The sequence below is a fragment of the Haliaeetus leucocephalus genome, unplaced genomic scaffold, assembly GCF_000737465.1.
Source record: "Haliaeetus leucocephalus isolate CR32 unplaced genomic scaffold, Haliaeetus_leucocephalus-4.0 Scaffold203, whole genome shotgun sequence".
Lineage (NCBI taxonomy): Eukaryota > Metazoa > Chordata > Aves > Accipitriformes > Accipitridae > Haliaeetus > Haliaeetus leucocephalus.
Window position 1 is genome coordinate 645441 of NW_010972639.1, and position 15361 is coordinate 660801.

A 15361-nucleotide genomic window follows, 5' to 3' on the forward strand; every position below is an offset into this window, starting at 1 on the left:
CTGATAAATTGCAATATTAGGTAATACATCAAAAGAAATACCTGTTGCACAGAGGCAATTAGCACTGGCAAAAACTAACTTGGAATCTTTTCAATATTTTAATTTCATTCAAGATTCAGTCTTTTAATTACACACTTGATACAAGTTATGTGGCCAGATCTCTCTAGAGAGATTAACTTTTCCAAGTGAAACAGTGCCAAAAGGTCTTCCTGTTTACCGAAAAGGCACTTCTGACTGGAATCCAAATTATTCATATGACCTTTGTCTTCCCAGCCTCCAGACTGCACATCAGAGAGGGGCTCTGAGAGCCACTGGACTGGAAGCCTCTTGTCCAGGTTATAGGCACAGTTCCAAAACACAAGGAACATTTTTACATGTAGTGTTACACTTAAGTCTGCCTTTGGATTAACTGATTAACTGCAAGGCCTTTAGAGATTAGATAGTGAGAATAATTACTGCACTTAGAAATGCTTAAGGAATATTAATGCCACACTAAGGTGGGATTTAATAGTGCCATAGGCAATCACATTCTTCAGCTTGAAATCTTGCCATTCCTGGACTGTTAGGACTGCATCATCCTCTGGTTCTCCTTCTACCTTCTAGTAATCATTTCATGTCATCTCCTGCCTTTTAAGCCTCTTGGAGGACCTAGAGCATCTCTGCTTGGCCTTACCCCACCTGCTTCTTGACCCTGTTTCTGGGAGACCTCCTCTGAAAACAAGGCTACCCTCCCAAGTGCAGAGGACTCACGTTTCTCTTCTCTGAACACCTTTACCTCACAGTTTCAACAATTCAAACTGAAAACAGCTAGACTGCTGGCAGACTGTGACAAATCTTCTTGGGAGGGTAGATATTTTGCACATCATCTTACTTTTGCCTCTCTGTTTCTGGTACGATTTGCCTCAGTTCATCTGTATCTCTCATCTTGTAACATCTAAATTTTACAGAGACAAATTTTTCAAATGCAACTATGGGTACCTATCATACCTTCTGCTTACTGTGAGGCCTGATCCCACTGGCCTTTCTTTGCTGCTTCAAACTAAGTGTTAAAAAAAGCAATAACTAAGCCAATGATTCCTACCAAATTCAATAGGAAGCTAAGGTTTCTAGCTTCTGAAACTCATGCATGTTTTATTTACCTACCAAAATACCTATTACAAAATTAATGTTCATCATTCAATCACATTTGGAAATGCTTGCTTTTAGAATGGAATCCCCTACTAAATTTGTTTCTTAGAAAGTCCTGTGTATAATGACATTATGGCACAGACAGTGAATAAAATTGTACCATAACAAGAAGAGCACTACTAGTTGGAAACATTTGTTAATTTCAGATAACACTTATTCATGTATATTCATACATTTTGACAAAATGTCCAATCAGGGACTGTTTCATAGTACTTCATACTATAATTAACAAAGCATTATAGTATTATATGACATGTACTCCAAGTAAGGGAGGGAGAAACAGAGATTTTAAAGCATTTATTTTGTCCTTACTTCTCTGACAAGTGGTGCCTCTGTATCCTGGTGCACACTCACAGATTCCATCATCCGGAGAGCAGGATGCTCCATTTTTGCAGTAACAAGACAATGAGCAATTTGGACCCCACTGTCCCTCAGCACACACACTGTCACAGTGAATGCCTGCAACCATAAATAAATGAAACTGTCAGCCTTTGTAAAGAACTCTTATGTGTAGTTAGTTTAAAACTTTGGTCCTCAGAGGACTCATTTTTAAAACACAGCTTACAAAACCCATTTATGAATACATATTACTAACATCAGGAAAATAGAACAAGAACAAGGTAAATTTGCATCTCCACTCCTGCCTTCCCCCAGAACAGTGAATTTCTTTCGTATTCCAGTTTTGATGAGATGTACATAAGGGCTGATCCTGAGTTGTGTAACAGGAAAGCACTTCTGCAGTTTTACATGCCATATAAGAGCTCCACGGGATGCTACCTCCAGGCTTTCTGCCCACCAATACTTTAAGATCTACAAAGATGAATGCAAACCTCTCAATAGTATAAAGATTTCCATAATTTTCCAAGACCTTTATAAATATAAAAATTTTAAGAGTTCTTTTATTCCTCTCACTTTCACCACTGGTATCAATAAAAAGAATCAAAAGTAGAAAGTAATTCAACTGCAGCAAAATAATTGCTTTTGCTTCCTCCATAATGGCTGTTTCAAAACAGTAAAAGCTTATTTTCAAATTTTATGTTAGGGAGATGCATGACAAAAGGTATTGCAGAAACTTTTCCTTCTGAATGTAAAAATTCTTAAGGTCTGACATAATTTTGTGTAATAATGGGGTGCAGGACACAGAATGATTTCTAATTAGTGGTGAGCTGATTAGTGCTCAGCCTCATACCAAATGGAAAAATGTAGCACACACAAAGGGTTTCCAAACACACCATGTGAGCATTCCAAAATGCTTAGCTGCAACAGTGTTAAGGATGCTGGTCAGTCAGTGCTTTGTCTAACTATTTTTGGCACAAAATTCATTATAAAATGGCCACAACCTGAACCCCTATACATAAATCATAATACAAACCATTAATTATAATAATCCAATCATGCGATGGTTTTTGTCTTTGCAATGCAGCAATATTAAATATAACTTTCCTGTTTGTTTCTTCCACTATCTGCTTTTTAAAAGCATGCTGCATGTTAAATGCCAGCAGGCACCACTGTGGAACTCAGACCATATTGTGTCTACAGTACTTTGCATTAACAATTAAGTATTATTGTAGCGCCTCTACTGAATGAAGCCCTTCGCTAAGGGAAAAAGTGGATTGAATCCAACCACAAGCATGTCTTGCTTTGTAAGTATTTCCAGCAAAATATGCCACAGGTTCACTGCCTGCCAGAGTCCTAAAAAAGCAAAACAGTTTCACATGTGACAAGAAAAAGATCTTTTAACTTTGAAGAGCAAAACCTACTGTTCATAACAATACTGAAGAATAATTACACTGTTTACTGATAGAACAGACTCAGAGGTGATTCCTCAACCCCCACAGCATGTGCCATGTAAAGCTGCCTATATCCAAAGACTAACTCTCTAAATAGAGGAAAGGTGAAGCTCCATACTCTCAAATTGTTTGTTTCTCTGCAAGACAATCAACAGATGGAATAATCAAATATGTGGCTCAACGGATTGCACCAACACCAGCAAGAGCGAAAACATTTGCCTTTTAGAATCCAGAGGCTAATCAGCAGCAGACAGTACACACGCCACCTAAAAGCCCTAACTGTACAATGATCACTAGTTAATACTGACCTAAAACAAATTTATTGTAAAGAAAATTAAAAGGTTTCTTATATCATTACTTTTCCATTTTTGCCTGCATAGGCAATGTCATTCCTCTATCTTCATCTACATTTGAGAGGCAGTGTAGACTTGCTTCTCAGTAGCCTGGGTGAACTTTTTCATTAACTCCTGATTTGTGGATAAATAGATAAAAAAGAATGGTTTGGTTTTGAGAGATGCTGATGCACATGAGCAGGATGAGATCACAGCATTTTTTTAGAAACAAGACCACTTATTTCAGACACATAAGATTGCTCTGCTTGAGGTTCCCAAATTTGCAAACTCGGGTTTGTAAGTCTGTGAAAGCGTAAGCAGACACATGCAGAGCATTTCAGAATTAAGTCTGGCATTCTGTTCACGTGAGTGTTATCTGTCATATCATACACTCAGTGAACCCTGCTAAAGAAAAGACATTTTTCACAGAGTCTTGATGGGTTTCAGTGGTGTTCAGTATACAATGGTCACTATTAACAAGTCAGTGGTTGCCAAGAGTTACCATAGTGCATTATCAGAGATTATGCAGACCAGTGACATACAATAACACCAGGCTCAATTATATCGTCTTGATCTGTGCACAGAGGATGCTTTATGACAGCATAGTGTCAAAGGGTGATACTGGGCACATTGGGATAGAAAAGATAATGGGCCCCATGCTGCATAGAGCCACAATACTTAAAAGTGCCAACAACTACCATTAAAAATGAAAAAGGAAAAAGTTCCCCCAGTACATAACAGGGAAAATTATGCATTACAGAAACTGGAAAAATGACCTTTCCTTTCCCACTTTCACCCCCTATGAAGAGGTAGTCAGGTGAAGAATGATACCCCTCTACTTAGCAAAGAAACAGTGTATCCTAAATATCACTGAATAACAATTATGACAATATAATATACTGAAAAAGTGCTGAATAGTACTTCTGTTTCACTATAAAAGGAATTTTATTATATTCACCATTGATCATAAGCAAAATCAATTTCACTCCTGTGTGTGTCAACAATGAATGTAGTAAAGCAGAATACAAATTCATTTTGTGACGTATTGCATCTCTACTTATAAAAAGCTTTAAATCTCACTCATTCACTGTTATTTAGATAAGATCACAAGTCACTTAAAAATGAGAAACTGATTTTCACATCTTACAGCTGTATAAATCAAATACATGTATTTTTGAGAAGGAATAGATTAGAAATATTAAAAGGATTGAAAAATAAGAATTTTCCAGACTCTGATGCTTTATATGAAATTTCAGCAAAGCAAGCTATGCTTTTATAGAAAAGCTAGAAATTAGTGAGGAAAAAGAAACATTTTTACTAGAACTTACAAAGCAAGATTAGGCTTAGCTTTTACAACAATGGTATCAACAGTGTACTGGCTTATGATTGCCACAATTTCAAGTAAGTATTAGTCTCTTATGCAATAAAGTTGTTTCTGATAAGTTTTCATGTTGATTTTAATACTGATAAGGATATCTGTGAGGAGATGTTTTTGCCAGAGCTAGGGACAAAGAGCTCTTTGATGGCCTTCACAAGTTGCTAGGCAATAGCTGAATGGTCATGATAAACTTCAGCTAAGCTGCTCTGAAGAAATGCTCATGCATTTAATGCCCAGTGCTTTATGCTGGGGGCCTCACATCTAAATCAGCATTCCCCCAGCATTCGTAATTGCATGAATGAAGTAAATACTTCTTTAGGGATACCAGTGTTTCCGCCCATGCTAGCAGAGTGTTTACATACTCCCTATGCTATATTTTTAAGTTGAGACTCAATGATCCATCCAAGTCAGATCAATGGAGAGCTAATTTCTTTTAGCACTCGAAGGGGAAAAAAATCTATCAATTATTTCTAACAATCTTCCCAGGCAAATTTATTATTGGACTAAGTGCTATTTTCCAGCTTATTATGTTTCCATTAGTCTGATACAAAGCCATCCAAACATTAAAAATAATTTTTTTCATAAAGAACATGTATTTGCTATACAATTTATCTTCACAACACATGGAACTTTCCAGTATAGTCTCTCAGAATTAAAACCTATTTGTATATTGGTGTACTTCCCATATGTCAGAGCTAAACTGCATATACAACAGCCTAAACAAGAAAATGATGAATCCCTCAAAACCTGTGGAAATCTTGATGTCATTAAAGCTAATGATACATATCCATTATGGTCCAAGATCTCACCCTTCATATTTAAGAGAAAAAAAACACTAGATCACTTCTGTTCAAGGAAGCTGAGACTTCTGATGGTGAGAATTGCTTCCCTTCTTCTCTGTCAAATGCTGGATAAGCAGCCCAAAGAAAGGGGAGAAACAGCACAGGGAAGTGGTGAAAAACTTCATAGGCACTATTTAGAAGTACTCTCACTGTCTTTAAGGGAAGTACCTTGCTCCCTAGTTGAAGATAGCCAGAAGACTAAATAAAAGTGTCTCAAATTAAGGAGCTAATGAAAGGATCAAAGATTTTTCTCTAGAAGTTCAGGCTGCTGCTTCTTCACTGCAGCAGCAGGAGAATTTGCAGCCGCAAGTTTTGGTAGGAAGCCAGCTACAAAAGCTTGTCAACAAAACCAGTGCTGTACCAGAGTTTGAAGGCAAACATCAGTATCTGCAAATTTTAGTGGAAGAATCACTTCTGAGATATCCCCAGTATCTTTCTGAAGGCCGTACTGTTGCTACATACTGTTATCCACTCCAATGGTGCTCTTCTTTTCATTTTTTTTAGTCATAAGAAAATAGTATTTCTCCTTTTCTTACCTTCTTGATAGGTAGAAAATAAATGCATTTAATCTACTGATTTAAAGTTCTTCTAAAAGAGTCGTATTTCTTCCACGTAAAGACCCACCACAATCCATAGGAAATAGAGATAAAGACACAGTGAAGTCCAGACACAGGGTAGGCCAGACATCTTATTGAAGGATTCATCTCCCTAAGTTTGGAAAGTAAATATGCTGTTTATCATGACACAGTGGCCACATACAATTTCACTTTGCGGCTCACTGGCTATTCATCACAATGGGACCTTGTGCTTCAGGAGCCCAGGGGAAATTGGCCAAGGTTGAGGGAAACTCATGTTTCTTGCAAGAGGTTCTTGGCTTGGGTGCAATGGGGCACCAGCATCACACATGCTGTTCCAGCAGCAGCTCATTTCTCAGTCTTAAGGTAAGGGAGACCCATGACAGTACTCCTTTATAAAAGTATTTTTCTTCTATGTAGGAGGGGTAAAAAATATGCACGCATTAAAAGCTAAGGAGCAAGGGAGAGTTCTAGTTCATGCTTCCCAGGGGACCTGGTTATTTGCATCAGTGGGGTGGGTGTCAGATGACAGTCCTCCCTGTTATAATCCAGCAACAAATGTGCCTCTTAGAAATAACGTCAGGAGCACATGGAAAGACACAGCACTTCCTCACAGAAACAATACGTCTGGTGATGGGCAATCTGACTAGTGTCAGCAGGTGTCCGGCACAGCAAAAAGTCACCAGCTCCCTATCTGCTGTCGCATATGGATGAATACTATGCACGCTGGTAAAATGTAGGCTGATATTACTGCATCTGTCTTTTCCATAAACCAATGCTATTGTTTTGGTACAGCTAGCAGACTAGTGGTATTTCACAATCCTTGGCACTGCACAACCTTTAAATTGATTTTAAAAATAACAAATGTCGTATCAGTATGACATGACATTTCTTCACAAACAGAAAGGTCCGGCAGAACTGCACCCAAGAAAGCACAATAGTAATGTGTTACCAGTAACACCCACATCACTGTAATACAGTAATAAATAAACTGTCTGGACAATAACCCTTGCCCTTTTTACAATGCTTTAATGCGAAATCTCAGTTTGCGAGAATATGAATTCTCTAATCTTTTAGGCAATTTGGAAAAACTGTATTTTGACAGCTGCTTGCAGAACAGATAAGATTAAGGGATGAAATTAACAGTTACGGTGGTGCTTGCTGGATTGTGGTCATTGAGAGAATTGGTAGAGGTGGCTTTTAATGGAAATTAGCTTAAAGTTTTGGTATAAATTGTTAGGAGAATTACTTATCGTTCCCTATTGGGGGAGTGCATTTTCTGTGTCTTTCTTCCACTTTTTATTTTAATGGTTCTTACTCTTCTCCATTGTCTAGCTATTGCGCACCCTCCAAAGGAAGAAAAGTTATTTATAAGATACAGTGAAAATGTCAAGGGATGAGAGTGTTTGGGCAGACATTATCCTCTGTGTGGGCAAATGTTTCTCATTTGTGCCATCCTGTCATGTGGCTCCTGGAACATGATGGAATGGTCAGATTACCAGGACAAAAACATCACCCTTAACTCTTGCTTTTCTAAGCAGAATTAAGCTGCTGTACAGGGAGCACTTGGTGTAAACTACAGGGAGGGCACAATTTCTAACAGGTGTCCTATAAACAAAGTCAGTTTTGTTTAGGATGAAAAATGTAAGTGTCGTCCTAGGCAACAGAACCTAAATTAAAAACAGAAACCCTAAATTAAAACAGAACCTAATTAAAACCAATCTTAATTATTTCTTGACTTTTATAACAGCTCATGACAACGCAATAGTCAATAACTGAACTCACACTCTCGTTCATAACTAGGATGTAAGGAGCAAAAGATAATACATTGGGCATGTTAAAAAAATAGAGAAAAAACTACTTAAAAAACCTAAACCATATAGCATCTTGTTGTTGACCCAGTGCTCAGCTGCAGCTCTATCTTAAGACTAAACTAAAGGGTAGCATGTTAGCTAGGCTGCCCTTTCATACACGAGAATAGCAGTTGTGCCCCCTTCAGCAGCTCAGAGCTCCCCCAGCACCCGTCGGGCCAGTGACCCCCCCTCAACATGCAGCATGTTTCCTGTTCCCCAGCGTTATGGTACAACTGTGTTACCCGGCAAGGGAAAATTCTTCCACCCTTCATTTATTTCTGCAAAGTTATATAAACTATTCCCTCTAATGAAATTCCCTGGGGAAAGCGTAGACAACTGCTCTGTTCACAGGGCTGAGAAAAACATTGCATTTAAAATATCTTTTCAGAAACTTTATATAATTTTGGTGGCATCAAAACATTTGGGGAAGTTCACCTTGGATTCATCAATTTATTCTTGTTGAAAAAGAAAAAAGACTCACAAACTCACCTTTTTAAGCTTCTTCAAATGTACTTATTTTTTAACACTACCTACCCATTGGTTTTTAAACAAGTAAATCCTTCATTTGGGTTAGATAAGTATTAGACTGATCCAAAAATCAGTTTCTCTTTCTCTTTGTTTTTTTTGGTAGGTAACACTAACTACCAAACCCTCGTAAGTCTGATGGTTACTTTAACAAATGTAACAGGAAAAATCTAAGCTATTCTAACATAATTTGTTGCATTTTAGTACCTTCCTATATTTTCACAAATCCTCCATCTGCTTCTCCACCTATTATGCATATAAATATGTATACAACCTCTCTTCTTAATCCTACAATCTAATGCTATCTCTGCAATGTAACATTACAGTACAGCTATTTGAGAACCTGTTTCTAAAGTATTCTCTCCTTTTTTTGATCATTCTAAATATAAGTATCTACACAAAGACCAGATTCCTCATGGGTATTTCTCTGACATGTGAAGTGTGGGAGGAGGATTTTTCCAGACACTGGGTATAAAGCAAACTATGCCGTTTATGTCAAATTGTGTGTCTAGACATCACCAACATGTTGAAACTAGTTTGTTACACACGCTGTTGTGTAAATGCCATTAACGTCATCCATGCATGGATACTCAGTTTTATCTATAATTGCACATGAAGTCTCCTTCTAGTGAAATCTTTTTCCTTCTAAATATGAAGACAAAATAAGATTTCACTTGAAGCAAAAATATTGTCTCCTTTTCAATACCTTGGTTCAAGCACAGTCAGGGTTTGTGCTATGCTTGAAACCTTTGTCACATCCCAGGTCAGTTATACCACACTGGCTAGGTAATTTTTATAACCTGTTACAAAAAGTTGCTGGATTTTTAGTATGGCCTTTCAAAACTATCTATTTTAATCTGGCTTCATTCATTAACATACTTTTGGTCTCTGATGATTTGTCTCAGTTTTAGAAAACTCACAATATGTATTTTGAGTACATCTGGAACTTGTGAACGGCTCTAACTGCCTACACCATGGTTGCTCAAGATCAGCAACTGTTCACATGTTTTTAATGTGGGTATTCTTTGCTTAATACATTTATTAATTTAAGAAATCATATTTTGAGCAGATCCAAATATAAGTTTGAGAAAGTGTGTCCAAACACACACACACAAAATTACTTGAAACTACCTGAAAGTAAGAACAGTCATCAAAGGCCATTAACAACATAACAAAATAAACACAAAGTAGTGTCTCACAAAACAGCAATAGATGGCATAAGGCTAATAGTATTTTTTCATAATTTGCTCAAATAACTTTAATTATTTTTGCACTCTTGTGGTAGTCATTTCCCAGTGGTATCTGAGTGGGTGATGGTAAGTCACACTGCAGTTTGTGGCAAGAAAATAAAACCCACAAACTCCTGGCTCAGTTAGGTGAGTGCTGGCTCTGGAAGCCTTTCTCCTTCACACCAAAAAGGGTGACAACGGGAAGACACAACAGTGAGACAGGCGTTCTCAAAGAACTTAGCAGAAGCTTAATATACAGACAAATTGCACAAATAATAAATGGGTTCTGTATACACTACAGATTTCCTCTTCCTACACCCCCCCACCCCCCCAATAATAATAAAAGTCATGTTTATTAGAACAGAAAGTAGAAAAAACACCAGGTAAGCTGTAATCAACTGCAACTAGTCAACCTGAACTGTAGACACAGAGCGTTAGGTACTTTGAACAAAATGCCTGTGATCCATCTACAGAGCTACCAAAAAAAAGGCATATATAAATCAAAGTTTTGGAAAAAACTCAGTAAAGACTCTATTTGAAGAAGTCATAAGTGCTACACAAACTTTTGTGAGCACAATGATTTGCTAAGCTTGTCAAATAAATTACTTGCTGCAGACTGTCTGCTCACCTCCATCTACTATGTCTGAAAGCACCAGAGAAAAAAGAAAACAGTTATATCATGAACCTGGCTGTCAGTTAGGGAAAATATTAACTTACAAATGAGTGGATAATAAATAATACTAGGTTCTACCTGAAATCACAAAAAAAAATATCTCCATTTCACAGCTGAAACATGCTTTGTTCATTTAAGGTGTGTTTTTCATGCTGACTTCCCATTATTAAATGGAAGGAGTCCATACAGACAGGTAACATGAAACCTGACCCTCACAAAACTACAGTATCACAGTGAGACACAAAGCCCAGAACACTCCAAGAGGGGCAAATTTATAGTGTCAATTAATTAATCCTTACTGAAGATGGAAGAGTCTTCCCAAGTTTTCCCAAAATTTGGAACTTAAAAATCTATGTGAGAACTAAAACTACTTCCTAGAGAAAAAGGGAACATTTCATGATAGCTTGCCCTTCTGCATAGTTTTGTCATATTTTCAAAAAAACTTGCTTTCCACAAACGAGAGAGTACAACAACAGTGCCAAACACAAATTTTGATGAATTAATAAATATATAGTTCTTGAAAACATGGAAATGCTGGAGAAACTCTGAAAAAAGTGCAACAATTTTCACACAGAACTATGTATGTGCAGAGAAACGTAATTTTCGCAAAAGTTTGAGAAATGGCAGCACAGCTTCTGCACAATTTATCCTCTTTTTGGCTACCTGAGCAAAGCTTTTTGAGTTCCTGGATGCGATGCTTTACCTATCAAAGCTGCCAGCACAGCCTTGAATATTTACAGCTATTCACCAGTTTCATAAGGAATCATACTGAGGAGGCACCCAAGTTTTAAGATTTCCCCTTCTATTCCCAGTTTTCTGCAGATCCCATGCTCAACAAAGTTTCCACACTTGTGAATCACAGAAGGGAAACAGCAGCCACAGAATTGGCCCTTTTCTCCTTCCAACCCCACATACTCCTCCTCTACCCACAAAACCGAAAGGCAAGACCAAGTCCCACCATAGTGGAAACTCTCATTGACCTTCACAACAGTCTCTTTTGTACCTGACCATCCCGGCAGACAGCGACAGTAACCCGTGGTGGGATGACAGCCGTCTGCGTGGCTGCAGTCACAGCGTTCAGCGCAATCCATACCATACGTGCCGTCCTGTGGCAACAAAAAAAAAACCAGCCCAGAGATGACGACAACTGGTAGTTAGAAGAGAACAAGTTCTGGTCAGTCCTGCCTCAAAAAGCAACCACAGATCTCTCCTGAATCCGTAATCTGCTTTCTTAATATAAAAAGCTTCTGTCTTTTGTAACATTTTAGGGTCCTACTTTTTCAGTCTTTCATTTAAGAGGGGATGATAAAGAATTAATTACATTCCCTTGAAAAATCCCAGATTAATGGAGCTGGAGATGGTGTTTCAGAACACAGTAACCTACACTATCAGAGGCTGCAGTGAAGGCTTTCTTGTACTGTCCCTCTAATTTCCCTAACAGCTGAGTTCCTACTCCAAGACCTGCGAGTCCCTTGATGGGAAAGCAATTCAGTCTCCTTTCTGTCTCAGATCCTGAGGTCTTTATGTATTGGTCAAAAAGGATACCACACAGAGCCACAATTTCTAAAAAAGAATAGTAAAACATTATATTAAAATACATCTTCAGTGTGAAGTTTATTGCAAAAACAATGCAAACCGTATCACTCTCTTGATTAAAAATCCTTCCCTCTGCACTACAGCATATACTATGTTAAAAAGAGAAGCTCTTTGGCTATGAGACAGTACACAAAACAAAATTATTATTTCACTATGCAACATTTTTTGAACCAACAAGAGAAAATAAAGTTACAAGTTGAACATTCCTCTTGGTGTATTCAGCTGTGCCAAAAGGGCACAGCTGATTTTCATGGAGCTACTTCTAAACATTTGAATTTGCCTTTTCTGCTTCTTCCGTAGAAGGTGGCACATACATTTGGGGGTAATTCCATACAAAAATCAATCTGTGGAACTGAAAAGTGCAAAATCTTTACAAACCAAATTAAAAAACAATGAAAAAGGTCAGGTTTTGGCTGTGGGGTTACCCACACAAAAGGCAAAAAAGGAAAAAGCATGTCAGATTTAAAACCCAATCATTTAAATTTGAGGCTAAAAATTGTTCTCAGTCACACTAAAAATCAGAATAAAACCTATATGAAAATTCATCCGCTGTTCTTTGATGTTCATGCCTACATTTCTACTGAGTTCCACAGAATTTAGCTATTCAATACCCAGTCTTTCAAGTCTAAAGTAGAACAAAATCTTACATTACTCGTGTATAAGGAGCCTTTTGCTCATTTCAACAATACATTTTTATATGAAAAAAAAGAAAAGATTAAGAATTTCCTTTGCATATAATCAGATTTGGAAAGAAAGGAAGTCCTCGAATATGTTGTTGAAAAGTGGTCCTTTTGGACTGGAGTCCAAATTTCAGTCAAATATTGAGCAACAACCTGGGCAGTGATATTAATTTTCTGAAGTTATTTAAACAAATTGAAATAGATTGATTTAAATAAACTCTCTGCTCAAACAAGAAGAAAATCAGACAACACTGGACATATTTGCATTAGTTTTCTGTTTATTCTCCTGCTCTGGAATTTTGAGGCAGAACATGCCTTTTAAACATGTAAATGCTTGTGGACATCATTTGACACAGAGAGAGCAAGAGCAAGACAATGAGCATGGGCATGCTAAATTATCTGATGTAGAAATGCTTTTAAGCATTATTTTGCTATATTTGGAACAGTGAAGCAAATGCCATGAAGCAATACCTATCTTTTTTAATAAGCCAGTTTTGGAAGAGCTAATGGAGCTTGGGAGATCTCATCATCCTTCAGAATCAGACACTAAGTGATAAATAAAGCTTCTTTAGAAAAAAGAAAAATTAGTCTTCTGATGGACATGCACTGCATAAACGTGCACAGATGGTACTCTAATCAGCTTTCCAGAAAATTTTAGAATTTGTTTGCCACTTTACTCACTATATCAGTGTATGCTATGCCTCATCTTAAAAGCAAAAACAATGCCCAAAAATCACTTCTGAGTATTCCAAGAGCAATTCAACAGAACAAATTTTCATTCAAAACAGAGGCATGGTTTCCAGTCTTACTTTGTAGTTCAGCTATTCCTATCATGTTATTGCTCAGTAGAGCTAGTCCAAACTGACAGAAGCTTGAATGTGATATGGGAGGGGAATCTACAAGGTTTATGTTCAGTTCAGGTGATTCCTTCACCATTATATTGTAATATATGTGTGTTTTTCAAGAAATTCTAAAGGAGCTGATGAAAAGTTTGAGGTCCAACTTTAAAGTATGAAAGCAGAAAAAGTGTTCATCTGTGCATCTTCATTTTGTGTAGTCATTTTTTGTGTTCTTTGGTGTGCTGCACAGCAGAGTTCTTCCAGAAGAATTGTTGGTGCATGTTCCTGATCTTGAACCCAGTAGCATATGGGCTATCAGGTGCAGTGTTCCTTAGGGACTTATCCCCATGAAGTCAGAAGAATGTCAGGAGTGTCCTCCTGCCCAGTATTATCCTACAGTGCAAAAATCAGTGAAATTATTAAACTACCTGGCAAGGGAGTTCGCATTTTTCTCCTCTCCAGCCTGGGGCACAGGTACAGGTTCCATCCAGAGCATTGCAAGCCCCTCCGTTAAGACACTGGCAAGTTAAGTTACAGCCAAGTCCCCAGGTACCGCTGGGACAATTTATTGAGCAATCTACACCATGCCAACCTGCCAAGTATAAGAATTAAAGTGACAAATTAATCAGGTTTTCCCTCATTCCTCTCTGAGGACATGTTTCCCTCCGCCTACCATGTGGCATCTCTCAGAGATGCACAATACCGGGCTAACGTTAACTACAGGCTAGTATCAGCAATTTCAGCTGAGGACTTGTTGGGGTTTGAACAAAGGTGCTCAAGGGCACCTTGTAACATCTGTGCACAGCACACATTTGCAGATGGGTGCCATGCCAACATACAAAAGCAATTGATGGGAAATCTGAAATGAAAACAGGGACACCTTGAAATTTCATTGAGAAGGACTAAACTATACTGAAAGTTTTAAGGCATAGCCTGAATATAAGAAATAAAGAATATTTTCCCTAGACTTAAGCTGCTGCTTTCATAATTCTTCCACCAGTGTTCAATACAGAGAGTTCTGCAATACGGTTTTAACAGAAATCTTAGACAGAAAAAAACCAGTGAAAACATAAAAGTAGTGTATAAATCAGATTTCTCCAAGGATACGCAGAAGACCTTTTAGATTATTTTTGTGCTTCTCTTCAAATACAAAAAAGAATGTAAGGGAAAATGGTTCTAAAATGCAGCATTCACAACTGATTATGCCTGATAGCAATGATTCGTAGACTGTGCACTGGATAGACAGAAATGTAAATAGATTTTTAAAAATGTGATCACCTATTGGATACAAGAGAAATGGCATGAGCCAGTCATACGTTATCATCAGCAATGACACAAGCCAAGTTTCTAATTTTGTACCTTGTTTACAGTAAGCGAAGGGAAAAATAATTCTGCACCAAGCTTAATCAATAGCCTATGCAAAACACATGTATAGAAATGAAGCTGCCTCGTGCCCTGGATTGATAACTTTGAATTTAGGGGTCATTTCAGGAAAAAATGTTATACTATTCTAGCTAGAAAATTGAGACACTTTGTCTCAAGTGACTTTCCAGAATTTATAAATTTCCTTCATTTACATGACAAGTATCTGGGTTTAGTTTAACCTCACAATTTGCTGTCCTTTTTCATTGTAGTATGATTAAAACTGCACAATGCACAAGAAGATAGGATAATACATGGCTCAAGGAATAGTTTTTCTCCTTACAACCTAGCTATTTAGCAGTAGCTACTCAGCTACTTTAAGAGAATTAAATCAGCTCCACTGTCTCTAGTGAGAGTAGAAGTTGGAAACGTCCACATTTGCTACACGACTGATTTAATTGTATCAGTCCCTGACAAGTTTAGTGGCTATTTTTCTAGG

The 15361-nt window shown here is 37.6% G+C and overlaps 1 protein-coding gene across 2 annotated transcripts in view; it reads right to left on the reverse strand.

Annotated features, from left to right (window-relative positions):
- MEGF10 (multiple EGF-like-domains 10) overlaps window positions 1–15361 on the reverse strand; it is an 81179-nt gene that overhangs the window by 22054 nt on the left and 43764 nt on the right. For both annotated transcript variants that reach the window (XM_010566068.1, XM_010566069.1), the window contains exons 11-13: window positions 13929–14092; window positions 11389–11491; window positions 1501–1647 (exon numbers count right to left, since the gene is read on the reverse strand). In XM_010566068.1, the coding sequence (XP_010564370.1) occupies window positions 1501–1647; window positions 11389–11491; window positions 13929–14092 (414 nt within the window). The remainder of the gene's footprint in view (window positions 1–1500; window positions 1648–11388; window positions 11492–13928; window positions 14093–15361) is intronic.